Source organism: Hylobates moloch, unplaced genomic scaffold (assembly GCF_009828535.3).
Source record: "Hylobates moloch isolate HMO894 unplaced genomic scaffold, HMol_V3 SCAFFOLD_9, whole genome shotgun sequence".
Lineage (NCBI taxonomy): Eukaryota > Metazoa > Chordata > Mammalia > Primates > Hylobatidae > Hylobates > Hylobates moloch.
In genome coordinates, this window is record NW_026652284.1 from 41049796 (window position 1) to 41066155 (window position 16360).

At 37.3% G+C, this 16360-nt stretch overlaps 1 protein-coding gene across 2 annotated transcripts in view; it reads left to right on the forward strand.

Moving 5' to 3' along the window:
- The window catches only part of TOX (thymocyte selection associated high mobility group box), a 308486-nt gene that overhangs the window by 169052 nt on the left and 123074 nt on the right, over positions 1–16360 (forward strand). For both annotated transcript variants that reach the window (XM_032759710.2, XM_058444146.1), the window contains one exon: positions 11144–11386. In XM_032759710.2, the coding sequence (XP_032615601.1) occupies positions 11144–11386 (243 nt within the window). The remainder of the gene's footprint in view (positions 1–11143; positions 11387–16360) is intronic.

Below are 16360 nucleotides of genomic sequence, written 5' to 3' on the forward strand. Positions count from 1 at the left end.
CATCGAGGGTTCTTATCGTCGTCAAACTGGGGGAAATTGTCTTCATTTTTTTAACTATTTTTTTCCACATCCCTATCTTTAACATAAGCTTTCTTTGTAGGAAAGATCTAGCAAGTGAGATGACATCCAGTATTTAGAGAGATGCCCTTACAATTCTTCCCTGGGAGTAGGATTCCATATCAGCATGTGATGAGTAGAAATGGGAGCTTCTTTTTCTCTTTTCTGGACCCCTTGATTGAGGAGGCAAACCAAGAGCACAGGCTTTCTGTTAGCTCTGGTCCTCCGCTAATTTGGCTTCTTTATGCAGAATGTGAGTTTACACCCAGCATTTGTTGATTTCTACTCAAGAGACAAAATAAAAATGATTGGCCATAAATAGACACATACAGCATGTATTTTTATGTGTATATATGAAATATATACATATAATATATATATTTATTTTATATTTTATGTACATATAGAAATGACCCAACACTGATTGCTCAACTCCATGCTGGTTGCCTGCATATGGCTTAGCAAATAGAACCTAGCCATAAGCAAAAATCAATTTAACACATTTCTTTTAAAAAATAAAAATTTATTAAAACTCAAAGGTTGGCTGCACATGATTTAAAATAGTATGTTAAAACCTAATAAATTGCAATCAATTGTTAACAGTAAAAAATGTCTATTTAGTTTTTTGGGGGATTCTTATCTACCCAACTAGTTCTATAAATGCAGGCAAATAATTTAACCTCTCTGGACCTCATTTTTCTCATATGCAAAGTTCAGGGACGATTTCTTCGGTTTCTTCTTGAGCAAGCATTCTATGATTCCATTTGAGCATAAGTAGAGAACTGTAGAATGTTATCTTAAGGAAATAAGTGGATTAAGTTATTTGTCATGGTGTAGTTTGCAACAGCAAAATCCGAAACATCCTAAATGTTCAAAATGGAGAACTGATAGAATAAATGAAAGAACATGAATTCAATATGCAACCATTTAAACACTAATGTTGATGATATTTATTGGCATGGAAAATTATTCACAGTCCATTTTAAGTCATCACATTAAGTGATAATAAAAATATAGCTAACATTTATTGATTGCTTCTTTGAACGAGTGTATTACTCAAAGTTTTACATTATCTTATTTATCTTATTTAATCCTGATATATCCTTAATGAATTGGAGGCTATCATCATCCCTATTTTATAGCTTTGGAAACTGAGGCTTAGAGAAATTAAGTAAATACATCTACTAAGGGATGAGCTGAGATCTGTATTTAGCATTTCCAGCTCCAAAATCAGAGCTCAATTATCTGACTTTTGTTATGGAAAACAAAAACAAAAGCTCAAAACAAACTAGCAAATATGCACTAAAAAGAATCTTGAAAGACACACATTTTAATGTTTTGCTCCTGAGTGGTTGGATTAAAGGTGATTTTTTTTTCCTATGTATATTTTCTAATTTTTTTAAGCTAGTTAACATGGGTTATTTATAAAATAAAGCCAAAAAATATAGACCTGGATCTCAGACTGTACGAACTCAATACGAGAATTGAAAAAGTCTAGATGACTAAAAAAAAATAGATTGCATTATGTATAAAATTATGTGCTGAATGATGAAATTAAATACTTCAGTTACCCCTTTAAACATTGAATATGGAATGATGATCTAGCACTAAAAAACATGTCCTGACTAACTTTCAGAAGTGGCTCTTTTCACTTGAATCTGGTCTCTCTAATGATTTGTTTATGGTTTGGAGGGGGAGTACATTATTTGTTTTCCAGAAGCTTGGGGATTTTTTTAGCCAAAGGAGAGGCCCTTATTTATGACAACTACGCACAATGCCTGATATGAAAATTTCCCCTAAAAATACTGCTTGGAGACTTATGTAGACCCCCAAGCAATACTGAGAGGAGACAAATTCCTTCCCCATTCTGGTATCATTAATGAATTATGGCGGGAGAAAGCCCTGCATGTAAACACTAAGGACTTTCCTGGAAGTATGTGGAGAGAGAGACGGATAGTATTAGGACTACCCTGCCCCAGTCTCACTTGATCTGCTTCAGGTGCTTAGCCCAGGGTTCCAGTAATCCCTGAATCCTCAAAGCCTCAGCTGGCAAACCCTGACCTCAGGGTCCCCCAGCCCAGGCCCCAGGAAGAGCCAGTGTCAGACATTCTCTGGGGCAGGTTCAAGTTGACCTCGTTTTCTGGTGTCACTCAGGCTTTGCACACTGGCTTTTCATAGGTGAAATTTTACCTTACTCCCCAGTTCCAGAAGAGGCCTGCATTGAGCCCAGTAGCCTGAAGTTTGCTTTGATTGGTGGGACCAGTCCTGCCCTTGACATTATCTCAGAGGTTGAAGGCCTGACCTTGCTGTTGAACCTGCCTGCTATCGCCTGGACAGTAGCCTGGACAGTAGCCTGGACTTGCTAATTTGTCAGTTGCGTGGTCCTCCCCTGATCACTTGTCGCATCTTGGCAGAAGTGTCTGATCTTTAGGCCCTGATATCAGTGTAAATCTGCTTATAGCAATCCCTTGATCATCCCAGCTTCAAGTAATTCTTTTTGTTTACACTCTGATATCACTTAGTTTGACACTTCAAATATATTGCTCTTTATTGAGAGCCTAAGTTCCCATTTCTCTCTTCTAATTCACTATCTTTATAACAAACTCTGTCTTTTTATTCCTAGTATACAGAGATTTTTATTGGATTTATGCAAATAACATAAGAACACTCACAGTTTTTGAATTCTGGAGGAATTAAGTAATGTAATAAAACATTTTTATCTTTGTTTATAAAATTATACTTTACCAAATTGCTGTAAATTACATATAGCTGAAGAGAGAAAATTTTCTTAAATCTAGAAGACAAAACATTTGAGTAAAGGACCAACAATATTTTAAATAAAAGTATAAAAACCTGATCTTGATCAGTTATTCAATCTCATATAATCAACTTTTGTTCTGCTAGACTCTGAGTCATTTCATGACTCCATCAAATTCTTTATGAGATTTCTAGAAATTTTATGTAGCCTATGGATCTTAAAATTATCTGAAATTTGTATTGAAGAGAACTTGGAGTCTTTCTCATGAATCTGATTGTAAATGTTTTTAGAGAAGAATAAAAAACAATAATGCTACATGACTAAAACTTAGAATAGCATGGTTAAAAAGCTGATGAAAGCTTACAATGGACAAATATTCAATTATTTTTATTATATATAACATTTTAAGATAACCAGGTTTATGACTGACAACACATTGAATTTCTATAAATTTATATGATTTTTGAAACATGTACATCAACAAATACCCATAAATGCAACTAAAAGAAGATCTAATATCACCTATAATTTGCCAGTGTTTCTTATGCAATTTAACAAATAAGCCTGATTCTTTAAATCTTTACAAAATGAGAGATATATCTTTTGATGTTTCTCACAAGCTGTGTCTTTCGGTTCTTTGTGTCTCAGATCACTCTTTGCAGGATGCTTACACATAGTAGGTATATGACAATGCTTCTGTAACAAATGAGGCACTCATTGCTTTTTATTTAAACCAGTTAAAAAAATTAATGAGCACAAATAAATGTCAACTTTCTACCAAAAATTTCATTTTGATAACTGTTGCTTGAAAAATTAGTACATTGTGTGTTTTTAAATGAAGATGATTTATTGCTATTGTCTAAAGCGTGAAGAAAGACAAAAAAATTGTTTGCAGGATCATTGGCTTGAGCACATCAATGGCACTGTTGGACGATTCTTGCTGAGCGTTAAGATGATTTATGTAACAGACCGAAGCTTTCCACAGTAATACATTATAGTCTCAAAGCTATCAACCCTTGTTCATGCAGAGACAAAAGAATCTGAAAAATACCTACTCCTGAAGGTCTTCTCAAAAGAAATCAGAGATTATGTTGACGCAGTTTAAACTCTTTCAGGAAAAATCACCATTACATGTAATATCTTTACTTCTAAAAATGAACAGAAGAAGCTTATTATTTTTCTAATAAACTTCTCGGTTTAATTTGCTTTCCCTTCAGTTCTCTGAATCATGCAACAGGAATGTTTAATAATAGAAGATGAAACATGTTTAAACATTGGCATTCTTCTATCCTTAAGTTTCAGGAATTATGTTACAGATTAAAAATTAGTGCATTATGTATATGTTTGATGGCAGTACTATTTATCTTTCAAATACAGTTCTATATAAGAAACATATTTTACAAAGTTATAACCATAGCCATATTTTTACTGTATGCATGATTGCATGAATCCATCACATAATTTAAAGATACATACAAGATGATATCTTTTGAATTCTTCTGAGTTATGGGACTTCTTGTCACCAAAGATAAAGTGCTCTGTATAATGATTGCAATATGTGGACAGAGACCCACAAATATAATGCCTCTCTGGTAGAGAAACTAGATTTTGAAAAGAGAAGAAAAGGCAACGTTTAAAAGAGATTTCCCATTATTTATTCCCGGTTAGCATATATTAACACTCTCTCTGGGCCGTATGAAAACATGCTGTAGTCAAAAGAAAAGTCAGCATAATTAACATTCCATTTCCAGATGTTGTCATATAGAATAAGAATATAGGAACTGGCTGTAGCAAAAGGAAATGTGGATTGCAGAAGGAGAAAATAATGTAAACAGGATACTCAGATCATGGAACATATAAAGCAGTATGATTAAAAAGGAATGTGAGTAGGTCATTAAACAGACAGGGGAAATGAGATCTTCCAGAATCAGGTGAGAAGTTTCCTTTTCTACTGAAATGGGAGGCTGGGAAGGTTGGACTTCAGGGAAGGACTTTGGCTTTAGTGAAATGGCTGAAAAGGCATCCAAGCAGATCAAACCAAAGCAAATCAGAAGGATCCACTATTACTTTCCCAATCTCAGTCTCTTGATTCCATTAATAGTCTCAAAAGTGAGCCTCTAATTAGCAATTTGACCTCCTTGCCAAGAATCACCCAGAGAAGATCGCTTTTCTAAGGACGCAGCCAGTATGTTAGAAAGTATAGCTTTTGTACAAATTTAGACAGTGACATTCTGGTTCAGAAATTCATTCGCCTTTTAGTTGGGTTGGTAGGAGTCGAACTGTGAGAGCCAGATCAGCCAGGGCTGCAGGCCTGCCAGCAGAGCTCCCTGAAGGAGCAAAGTTGTTGGGCCTCTGCACATGCAGTAATTCTCGGCACCTTCCACTTCCTTTGCCACCCTGTTCCCCACCATCTTTTTATTCCTTAACTTAAAAAGTGCACTTTAATTCCATTAGAATAAAGGTGAAGCCTTAACCTAGCTATTTATGGGGAGCAAATAAATAAATACATTAGGTGTGAATGGGGTTACACTTTTCTCCACTATGAGGCCTAATCAATGGCAAATATACTGAAATTCCTTTATAATGACATGGTGGAGAATGGATCTAAATCTTCTGTACTGTCTACAGTTGTTTGTTTTCTTGGACATGACCCAACCCATGGCATGTATAAATCCATTTAACAGTAACCGTAGCTATGTAAAGCCATTGTTTATCCAGAACTTTGTATCTGACAAACACATATTATTAGGCTTTTTACATACATTTTTGTTTTTAATGCTTATAAGAACCCCATGGTTTTTAAGCTTGCTGCAGAACCCAAATTAATATATGGTTTAAAGGACCTAGAAGCAGACCTTGTCCATTGGGCTTCAAAGCCTCAATTCTTGGCAACACACACAGTGGCCGTTCTTAACAGTCACTAAAGAAGTCACATGTATTCTCGCCTAGTCCAACATCTGTCTCCTTCTCATCAGAGAAAGATGTAGCACTTTATAAGCTAAATGTGCGATTACCAAATTTTAAGGTTTTAAGAGAATGACTTGAAATAGTCATTGACTCTCTATTATAGAACCATAGAAATACTCTTGGGGTTGGCAGTATTTTGAAATTACTGCTTTAATGCTCCCAACAGTCCCCTTGTGAGCTTGAAAAGTTCATCTATTTTCCAGAATTAACCATGCCTCATGGTAGTTCACTCCACTCTAACCCACATTCAGTGGCACTGGGATCCCGCTTCCTATCCGCAGTGATGCACAGTGCCTCTTGTGCTGGAACACAGGAGTCCTGTTGCATAGCTCAGCACCAGCAACACCTCGCGACTCTCTTGTGTCTCGAACCAGGGAGTAGCTTAAGATCAGGGAGAAGCTGGTTAAGTAACAGTAATATAATTTTGAGTTCTTTGAATCATGTGCATCATTTAGACTGGCTCCGGTTTAGAACAAATCACTTTGTATGCTAATATGTTTCCAATTTACCTTGAGTTAATATGGTGAAGATTCAAGATAAAATTAAAAGTGTTGGCCTGATTTTCACCCTGTAGTCCCTATATACTTTTTCTCCATTTGTGTAAGATGGTCATTGCTGACTTTCAGCATTGGTTGGGGAAGAGGGAGCTCGCATTGTTCATGCTGCTGTTCAGGTTCCAATCCCTGAACTGGGATGGGTACATGTCACTATAAAACGTGATGAAGAAGATTATACCACCTTTGAAAATCTGTACCTGGCCTCTCTCAGCGTTCTAGACTGGAACCCAGCCACATAGGACTTCCGAGGACATGTGATTCACTCCTTGGTGGCCTCTAATTTGTTTTTTTTTTTTTTTTAAAGTAGTCCTCTTATCTCCTGGGCATCTGGGGATCATCTTGGAAAGGACCAAGTGATCTTTGTTCCCAAGAGAGTTGGAGAATGAATGACTTGTAAACTCCAGGCCTCACTGAGTCTTGAGGGAGGAAAATAAGCCCAAGTCAGAAAAGGACCCTGCCGGAATAAGTGGACATGAGCACCAGGTCCCCTGTATCACCCAGGGATGGCCTTCACATAAGCCTTCTCTGACAATTCAGCCCCTGATCTCATCACTCATATACCTTCTTGTGGTCTAATCAGGCCTTCTCTTCTGGCCAGGCATGGGCATCAGAACTGCTGCTGTGACTTCCTTCGCATGCCCTAGCAGTCACCCAAGGGGCCCTGATGTCCTGCCTGCCATGGGGGTTAGGCTCCACAGCTTCTGAGAGCCAGGGGGCCACAAACTCTCCTTTACGAATCCTCTGAAATCTGTGTGTTACTATGGGAGAGTAGGTACCAGTCACTTCAGGGGATCAGAGCAGCAGTCAGAGAGGAATTTTGTTGGTCACTTTTGCATTGTAATAAAGGAATACCTGAGACTGGGTAATTTACAAAGAAAAGATGTTTAGGTGGCTCACAGTTCTGCGGGCTGTACAAGCATTGCACCAGCATCTGCTCAGCTTCTGGTGAGGCTTCAGGAAACTTTTACTGGTGGTGGAAGGTGAAGGGGGAGCAGGTGTGTTGCATGGTGAGAGAAGGAGCAAGAGAGATGGGAGGAGGCCCCAGGCTCTTTTTAACAATTGGATCTGTGTGAGCAAGCAAGAACTCACTCGTTACTTGGTGAGGAGGGCACCAAGCCATTCATGAATGGCATTACCAAACACCTCCCATCGGGCCCCACCTCCAACACTGAGGATCAATTTCAACATGAGATGTGGAGGGGACAGACATCCAAACTATATCAGGGATACAGACTGCTCTGCCCAGCCTTCCTGAAGCTGCTCAAGCCTCTACTCCCCTAACAGGATATTTTTGGCCTCCTGATATTCTGTGAGATTGTTACATACCATGTAGGTAACTGGCCTGTGCAATGTCTTGACAATAAAAGATATTTACTCAAACCCAGGAATAATAGTGTATATTCACAAACTTTGTGCTTTTAAAGAGTCATTTTAGCATTCATTTATTCATGCACACATGCATTCACTCAGTGATTCATTTATTTTTTCATTTAACAAACACTGAACACTAATTCCATCTAGGCAGCTTAATGGGGAATAGGGAAAATATTGAATCATATTCTATTGTATAACATCCCCCAAAACTGCAAATTGTCTAAATTATAAAACTATCGTTAAGTTAAATGTATGTTTATTAAGTTTTTAAAAATCAAAATAAAGCTCTCATGTCATAGAAACCAATGACGAAGAATTAGCAAATTCATTTCCACATTAAAAAATAATAAGTAATTAGCCCGGCATTGAACTTGTTCTAAGTTCTGGGACATTTTGGCATTTATACAGTTACCACTATACTTTTATATGGCATCTATTACACTGTAATAGGCTCATGGCAAATAAGCATATCATGACTTCTAATATAAAGAACAGAAACTACTAAGTAACCTTAGTAGTTAAGATTCTCTATCCACATAACTACCTATTACCAGTTAAGTTGTGGAATCTGTGGTTTTGGTGTATAATTGTCTGAATTAAATACCTTAATGTGTAATTACATGAAAAAAACCATGTAGCTTAACTCAATTGCAATACAATTGTTATCACTGAATGTAAAGTGATACCAATTAAACCTTCTTTTAAACACCACAAATTAAGAATTAACTACTGAAGAAACCCTAGAATGTAAAGTGGTGGTCTGCTATAGGTGGAATATCCCTTAGTATTTTCAGAGATTTAATGGCATTCTTAAAATTAAAAACATCTTTCTCCTTTATTGCTGGCATTAGTTGTGACTTATTCAGGAGAATTTCTTTCTCTCTTTTTTTTTTTATTTTTTTATTTTTTTTTTTTGAGACAGAGTCTTGCTCTGTCACCCCAGGCTGGAGTGTCTTGGCACGCTCTCAGCTCACCGCAACCTCTGCCTCCTGGGTTCAAGTAATTCTCCTGCCTCAGCCTCTCAAGTAGCTGAGACTACAGGCATGCGCCACCACACCCAGCTAATTTTTGTATTTTTAATAGAGGTGGGGTTTCACCATATTGACCAGGCTGGTCTCAAACTCCTGACCTCAAGTGATCTGCCCACCTCAGCCTCCCAAAGTGCTAGGATTACAGGTGTGAGCCACCGTGCCCCGCCAGGAGAGTTTCAAACGGGCACTAATTAACTTCTTAAAAGACAGATGTCAACAATTCAGCATTTGCAATGTTGACAGAGAGACAAATTATGAAATCTATGTTCATATAATTTCAGTGGGTGGGCAACGGGGTGGAATTTGGGAAAGGAAAGGCCTGATATTAATGCTAATACTATTACTTAAATTATGAAATTTTGTTTATCAGAAACAGTTGGGTGTTGGCAATTTTGTATCATTCAACCTAATAAGATAGTAGCAATTAAACTACTTTATAAATAGCATAGCAATAAAAATGCCATCTTTTATGATATATTTATCCCTCATGTGTATTGAGTTGATGTTTTCCAAGCTGAGTGAACTTGGACAAGTTATTTAATTTCTGAGTCTCAATTTTCTCTTCAGGAAACTGGGGGTAATAATAGCTACACAATGGATTACTGTAATGATTAAATGGAGGCAACATAGTCAAAGACCTTGGTACAGGGCTTTAATATGAAATAGACATCTCTCTCACCTCCCCATTAGGCATCTTTTATGCTTATATGCATACTTGTACAAGGAACCAATGGCTTAGATCTGTAAGGGTCTAAAATATATCAGACGAGTGAGAATTTCATCAAACTTGTGATTTTGACACAGCACATACATATTTTTCACATGGGATACATATTGTTGACAGGAGAATTTGGTAACAAGTGATTGAACTTCTAGAGCTGGTGGGATTTTTTTAGCAGAACTTTAGATATTTAAGAAAAATTATCTGCATATAAGAGTCAAATTTTTCCCTTCATACACCCCCTGTCTCTAACCTACATGTGCTGCTCTGTGACCAGGTCTAAATTCCAGATGTTCCAAGTAGCTCTTCATTTAATCTTGTCTTCTGATGGCACCTAAACAAATATATCAAAACTTGTACAACATTTAGAAAGTGAAACTTGAAGATTTTCTTTCCGTTAGACAAATAGACACCATCTGGAAAAAATAACCCCAGGCACTTGGACACAGGAGCATGACGCTTATTGGCTGGACACCATATGAATACCTTACACTACTTTATTTGGCTCTCACCCTTGCCTGCTCGTTTCAAATCTTGCACACTTGAGTAGGCGCTGGGCTATTAGACAAGGGAATCCTTGTTACCCATACACCGAAACATTATGAAGGCTCGCTCTTAATTTGAAAGATAAGCTTGCAAGAATTATCTGGACCGAAACGTTTCCTTTCATACTGTGACACCTGTTCTATGAAGGACTGCTATATATCACTGTGTATTTAATATTAATTGGTAACAATGTTTGATTTTTATTTCTTCCATGTATTTTTCAACATTTACCACATTCCATTTTAAACAGGCGCGTCCTCATATAATCTTTCCTTCCTGTTCCCCTCCCTCCCTTTCTATTTTATCTAATGCTAGTTTGTAAAAGAAAAAAAAAACCCACATATGTTAATGCTATTTATTTTACTGCTGGCTTTTATTCCAGAATTAGTATTATAATAATATTAGTACTATTTTGCCTTTCAAAATGGACAGAACTGAATTTAAATATTTGCAATATTATTTGTCAGCTCTTAGGGGGAAATCAAGTAAATCTTATTGGAAATCATAAAAGTCATCTTCACTTTGATTTTGATGATAAGATCTTTGTGATAAAAATAGCTCTTAATGGCATTTTCTTCATATATCAAACTTTCAGTGGAACTACACTTTTATGCAGCATGCTTAAGTCGCTTCTTTTCTAAGACACTTTCTTTTGTCAATTGTGAGCAGGTAGCCTTTCAAAACCCAAAAGCAATTGCCCAGAACTTCTGGAATTCATTTTTATTACATCCCATGATCTGAGCGGTAGGGAGCCCTGTGAAACATGCTTGATCAAACATTAATTTTATAAATTGCCTTCCTTCCGTACAATTCCCATGAAAAAGGTATTCAGCTAGATTAAAACTCTGGAAAATTTTAATGGGAACTTTGAAATCTGTTTGAGTTCAGCTTTTTGGAAAAATAAAACCACCTAATGGAAGTAGTCTTTATACCAGAAGTGGATCTGCCTTTGAGGCAATTTTCTTTCATGCATAATGATGAAATGGCAGCAGGATAATCTGAAAGTTTGAAACGTCTTTGCCAAATCCATATGCTGCTTGTAATAATATCTAAAGGGTCAAGTGTGTTTCATATGATGATGAAGAGCAAGAAGATGATAATTTGCAACAATATCACTTTTGTCTTTTCACAGTCCTACCCTGGTCCAAGCCTGGAAAGTGAAGACTTCAACATTCCACCAATTACTCCTCCTTCCCTCCCAGACCACTCGCTGGTGCACCTGAATGAAGTTGAGTCTGGCTACCATTCTCTGTGTCACCCCATGAACCATAATGGCCTGCTACCATTTCATCCACAAAACATGGACCTCCCTGAAATCACAGTCTCCAATATGCTGGGCCAGGATGGAACACTGCTTTCTAATTCCATTTCTGTGGTAAGAATCTGCTTACCTGTTTGTGGTGGGGGCTGAGGGATACCATAAGGACAAGGACCAAGTTCATGCAAGGGCCTGGCATTGTGATAATAGCATTCTGAAACTGTTTCTAGCTATGGAGACAGTTATTGAGGCGGGTGGATCACGAGGTCAGGAGATCGAGACCATCCTGGCTAACACGGTGAAACCCCGTCTCTACTAAAAATACAAAAAATTCTCCGGGCGTGGTGGCGGGCGCCTGTAGTCCCAGCTACTCCGGAGGCTGAGGCAGGAGAATGGCGTGAACCCGGGAGGCAGAGCTTGCAGTGAGCTGAGGTCACGCCACTGCACTCCAGCCTGGGCAACAGAGCTAGACTCCGTCTCAAAAAAATAAAAAATAAAAAATAAAAATAAATAAATAAATAAATAAAATAAATAAATAAATCATACACATTTCTAAAGCAATGTTCTATTTTATATTTAAGTCAAGGTAAAATCAATTAATTACTTGTGCAGTCACTCATATTTATGACCCAAAGTACTAAATATTGCTTGACACTGAATGTGCTGTCATAGAGTCAAACCAGCTTACCAGCTTTCAGAGAAAAAGTCATCTTGAAAGATGCCACCTCTCATCCAGTGGAGGATTCCTCCCCAAAAGGGAGATCCCCACATCTTCTGAACTGCAGCTGCTGTTAACCTTGATTTTCCTTCCTATTTTCGGCTCTCAGTTTCCACAAATGTATACCATAGGAAGGTAAGAAAACAATTTTCAGTTTTATTTTGGAGGTATAATTCTGGTGATCAAAATTTATCTCCATTAAAGTATTGCAGTCTATTGGACCTGTTGTCTAACAATTTATAATGACAACACTGTGAATTCCCATTAATTTTTCAAATTTAATAGAAATGTGTATCAACCAGCAAACTAGCAAAAAATCAAATTCTCAGGCTCTACCCAGGGAGTCCAGTGGTTTGTATTTTTTACAAGCATCCCATACTTGAGAAACACTGGCTTATTATAAAATCTCTCCTTCGGATTTTTATGTCATCTGAAACTTAATAATTTCTCTGTCTATACCCCAATAATGGAAAAAAATACCAGTAGTAGATGGCCAAGGAGAGAGCTTTAGACCATGTCATAAAACCCTCCCAGGTTAACAGTGACTTTTAATTAGCACTTTTTGGTTTTCATTGTTCGTCACTTAACAGTTCAACTAACTCTCTTGTCATTTTCATGAGTCACTGAACAGTACTGTCATTTTCACAATGAATAAATTGATTAACTTGCCAATATTATGTTGTTTCTGATTAAAAAATCATTTCATATTATCACCTTATCTAAATCGTTGGGGGATATATCTCTAGCTTGAGTGATTTTGCAGGAGGACTTTTCTGTTAATCATGAACATAAGGGTGGGATAAAAGTAGAGTCAAAAGAAACTCCAAAGTAGTTTCTTTAGAGAATGAAACCCAGAGCCTACTGCCTAATACACAATGGTGTATAGAATTTTCCTAAAATCTGGCAGCCATCTGGGTAGCCAAGAAGGGAGAACTCATTGGCAGCACCATCACTCAGGTTTTTGGATTATATTCCACTTGTGTAGATTTAGCTTATGAGTATTAAGTATGACTCCATAAATAGAAAATGGATTTTTTTAACATGCTAAATGTGTAAAGCTGAAAAATGTATTTCAGTATAGTCACCTTGAAAAATCACCTATTTCTCTTTGGGACTAAGGCTTCAGACCCAATTCATGAGCCAAAGAAGGCATTCAGGTCATGCCTCTGTAGGGACCCCTGTTCCCTAGAAAGGAGAAGAAGGGGGCGTTCAGTATACATGGAAAATGCCAGTTTTGTTCTCTAGGCTTATTCCCCATGGTAGGAGTGAGATTGGGGCCATAGGAAGGATAATGAGATATTCGATTATATAGTTCAAGTCTTTTTCCTTTATAAAATTTACCTCCTTTCTAGTAACAAATTTACCCTCCTTAGCATTTCTACATCCATCTCAATACACCTTTAAGAGACGTCACTCTTAAAGAAATGTTTATGCAATGTCAGTAACTGTGGCTCCGAGATTTTTTCCAGATTTGCTGCCCATGGCAGTCTTGCCATCCTCAAATGGCACATTTGGGACTGGACTCAGTCACAGCCACAGGACAGGCCATTTTCATGTCCGTTCCCACTGTCCCTTCCTCTTTCCCTATCGGGAGCTTCTTTTTGTTCATAAAATTTCCTTATGCTCTCTGCCCACCAACCTACTGTCAAAAACTGGACTTTGATAATTTGGCCTCAACATGATGTTTCCCTAGGAACTTTCAACACTTGCAGGGTATAGGGGAAACAAATCCCCTGTTTGGCCTAAGGTAAAGGAATGAAGCTCTGATTTGCCATTCTAGTTCTTGAAGGTGAGCCTGTTCGGGATTTTCATAGGGTGGCAAGCCTTCCCAATACCCCTCAAGCTACATTCTGGAGCTGCACGTCTACTGTGCCTCCTCACAGCGCTGGTCCTAGCCTTTAATGCTGCAAGCAAAAAGCGACTCCAGCAAATGCCTGTGTTGGTGAGACGGTGCGTGTTTCAGCACTTCCCAGTGGGATGTGGTGTGATGATGGAGCTCCTCTATAATCTGTGCTGTCCAACAGCAGTAGTCACTGGCTATTAAATGTGGCCAGTGAGACTGAGGGACCAATTTTTCATTTTATTTTATTTTAATTACTTTACCTTTAAGTAGCCACATTCACCCAGCAGCTACTGTGTTAGACAGTATAGGTCTAGTTAATGATGTTGATTCTAGCATTAACTCTATATTAAGCCCATTTTTTCCAAGCCAGTATGGTCTCAGAGAAAGAAGATTTGGAGATTAAATTTTTTGTTTCTGTTTCCCAAGGATTGGATCTCTGGCTGGATTCCAGAAGCCAGAGTCTGATACACTATAAAGTTGCAATAGAAATCTTATAAAGTTGGAAGAATCAGGAGCTATCTTTTGTCTACTAATTCCTGTGAGAAACAAAGAGCCTCTTCAGTTCTTGTTTTGAGCTCTCACACGATTAGAATGCCATTCCTCAGTGTATATATTTTGAATGCTTACCATGGCCTCAATGTTTGAAAAGGCTCAAATGATTGATAAGACCTAGCTACTGTCCTTCTGGACAGTGAAAACATAAGTAGTTATGAAACAATTAGAAACATGGGGCAATTAGAGACCAAGAGAGTGCCCAACTCAGATGTACTGGCCAGGAACTCAGTAGGAACTCTTAGTTCATAGAGTTTTATACTCTGGTTTGGGTATAAAACTTAGTAGAAAAGGGAGGACAACAGTCATGGCTTGAAGGAGGGCTTTGATTTGGATAAACCAAGAGGAAAGAAAAGGCATGTTGGAGAGTGTTCAAAAATCAGATTGGGTATTTTGAAATGAGAGATTTGACCAAAACCTTCAAAAACCAGTTAAAGAACTTGGGCATGTTAGGACAGGTTATAAGCAATCGCTGGTGGTTTTTACTCAAGGGCAAAAGTTTTATGAAAGCAGTGTTGTAGGAAAATCCTTCTGGCAACAGGACCCTGTATAGATAGCAGCAGTAAGAGACTGGGGTTATGGAAAGCGGCTGGGGCCTGTTATCCCAGTGTAGGTAAGAGGTGCCGAGGAACTATAGCAGTGTGGTGTGCCATTAAGCCATTTTTGCATCCGCAAATATGTATGGATCTAAAGATGAACAACATTTTGTCTTTTCATATTTTACATTTTGAAAGCATGAAGGAATTATTTTCTTTGAAAGAAACTTAGAATATTAAATTTGCTCATCACACTTCCTTGTAAAAAGTTACTAAAACTCTTTGCTAGCAAGTTTGCTCATGGCTAATATGATCACAAAATTTAACAACTGAGCTATGGACTGGTTTGCCAATTGTTGAAATATGTTTATGTGTAGGGACAGTTTACGTCATCAGTGCCCATTAGGCAGGCAAACAATGTCTACAGATACGAGATTTTAAATGTTGCCCACCTCAAAATGACAGTGCCCCTTCCAAGATTTTCTTTCAAGGTCACCTACAATATGAGAACAACTAATAAAAGCTAACAGTTGTAGATTCTAAATATTGATTTTGCTGTGAATTTAAAAATCCTATGAGTAGAAGCCATCCTGGGAAAATTTATGTGTAGGATCAACTTTCTCTAATTATATTTTCTAAAAGCTCTTGAATGTGATCAAAGCTGAGCCTTTTGCTGTTAGTATTGTGATTGTATCTTTGTATTAGTATTCTCACATGATGACATTTTAGTATTTGAATGGATCAAGGAAGTGAAAAATACTTAAGTTCTTGTATATTATTTATTGTATATATTTAGATATTGTATAGATTTTAGATGTTATTGTGATGTTTTATATATGCATTATGAGATATTATAGATATGTTACTTATATATCAATTATTATAATATATATCATTTACCGAAATTTTGTTTTTAGATATATTCTCTTGTATCTACCTCTGTTTCTCATCTCCACTGGCAACATAAGTGATACAGTTTCACCATTTATAAGCATTTTCTACTAATGCCTAATATATTAGACATCAACAATTTAGTCCATAATTAAAAATCAGTGTCTGAATGAGGAACTAGTATCCCAGTTTTACAAATGGAAAATGAAAGTTCAAAGTGGTTAAGTGACTTAATGGCTTAGCCAGTAAATACTCCAGCTTCCTTATCAGGAAAATGGGGATGATAATACTAGGCCTTACCTCACGGGGTTCAGGAAATATTTAAGATTACTCAGACCAGTAGCTGGCACATAGGAAGCATTATATAAGTGTTGGTTAAATAAAATTAGAAAAGCAAGCCTGTATGACTCTTTTGGAGAAGTTAAAATGCATGGGAAGGAAGACTTCCCAAAAGAGTTATTTATACTTTCATCCTGAATCTTCACATCTGTCAAAAAAGTCTGCAGTAAGCCTACTATTAACCAAAGGAGTATTTACCTTTTACTGGGTGT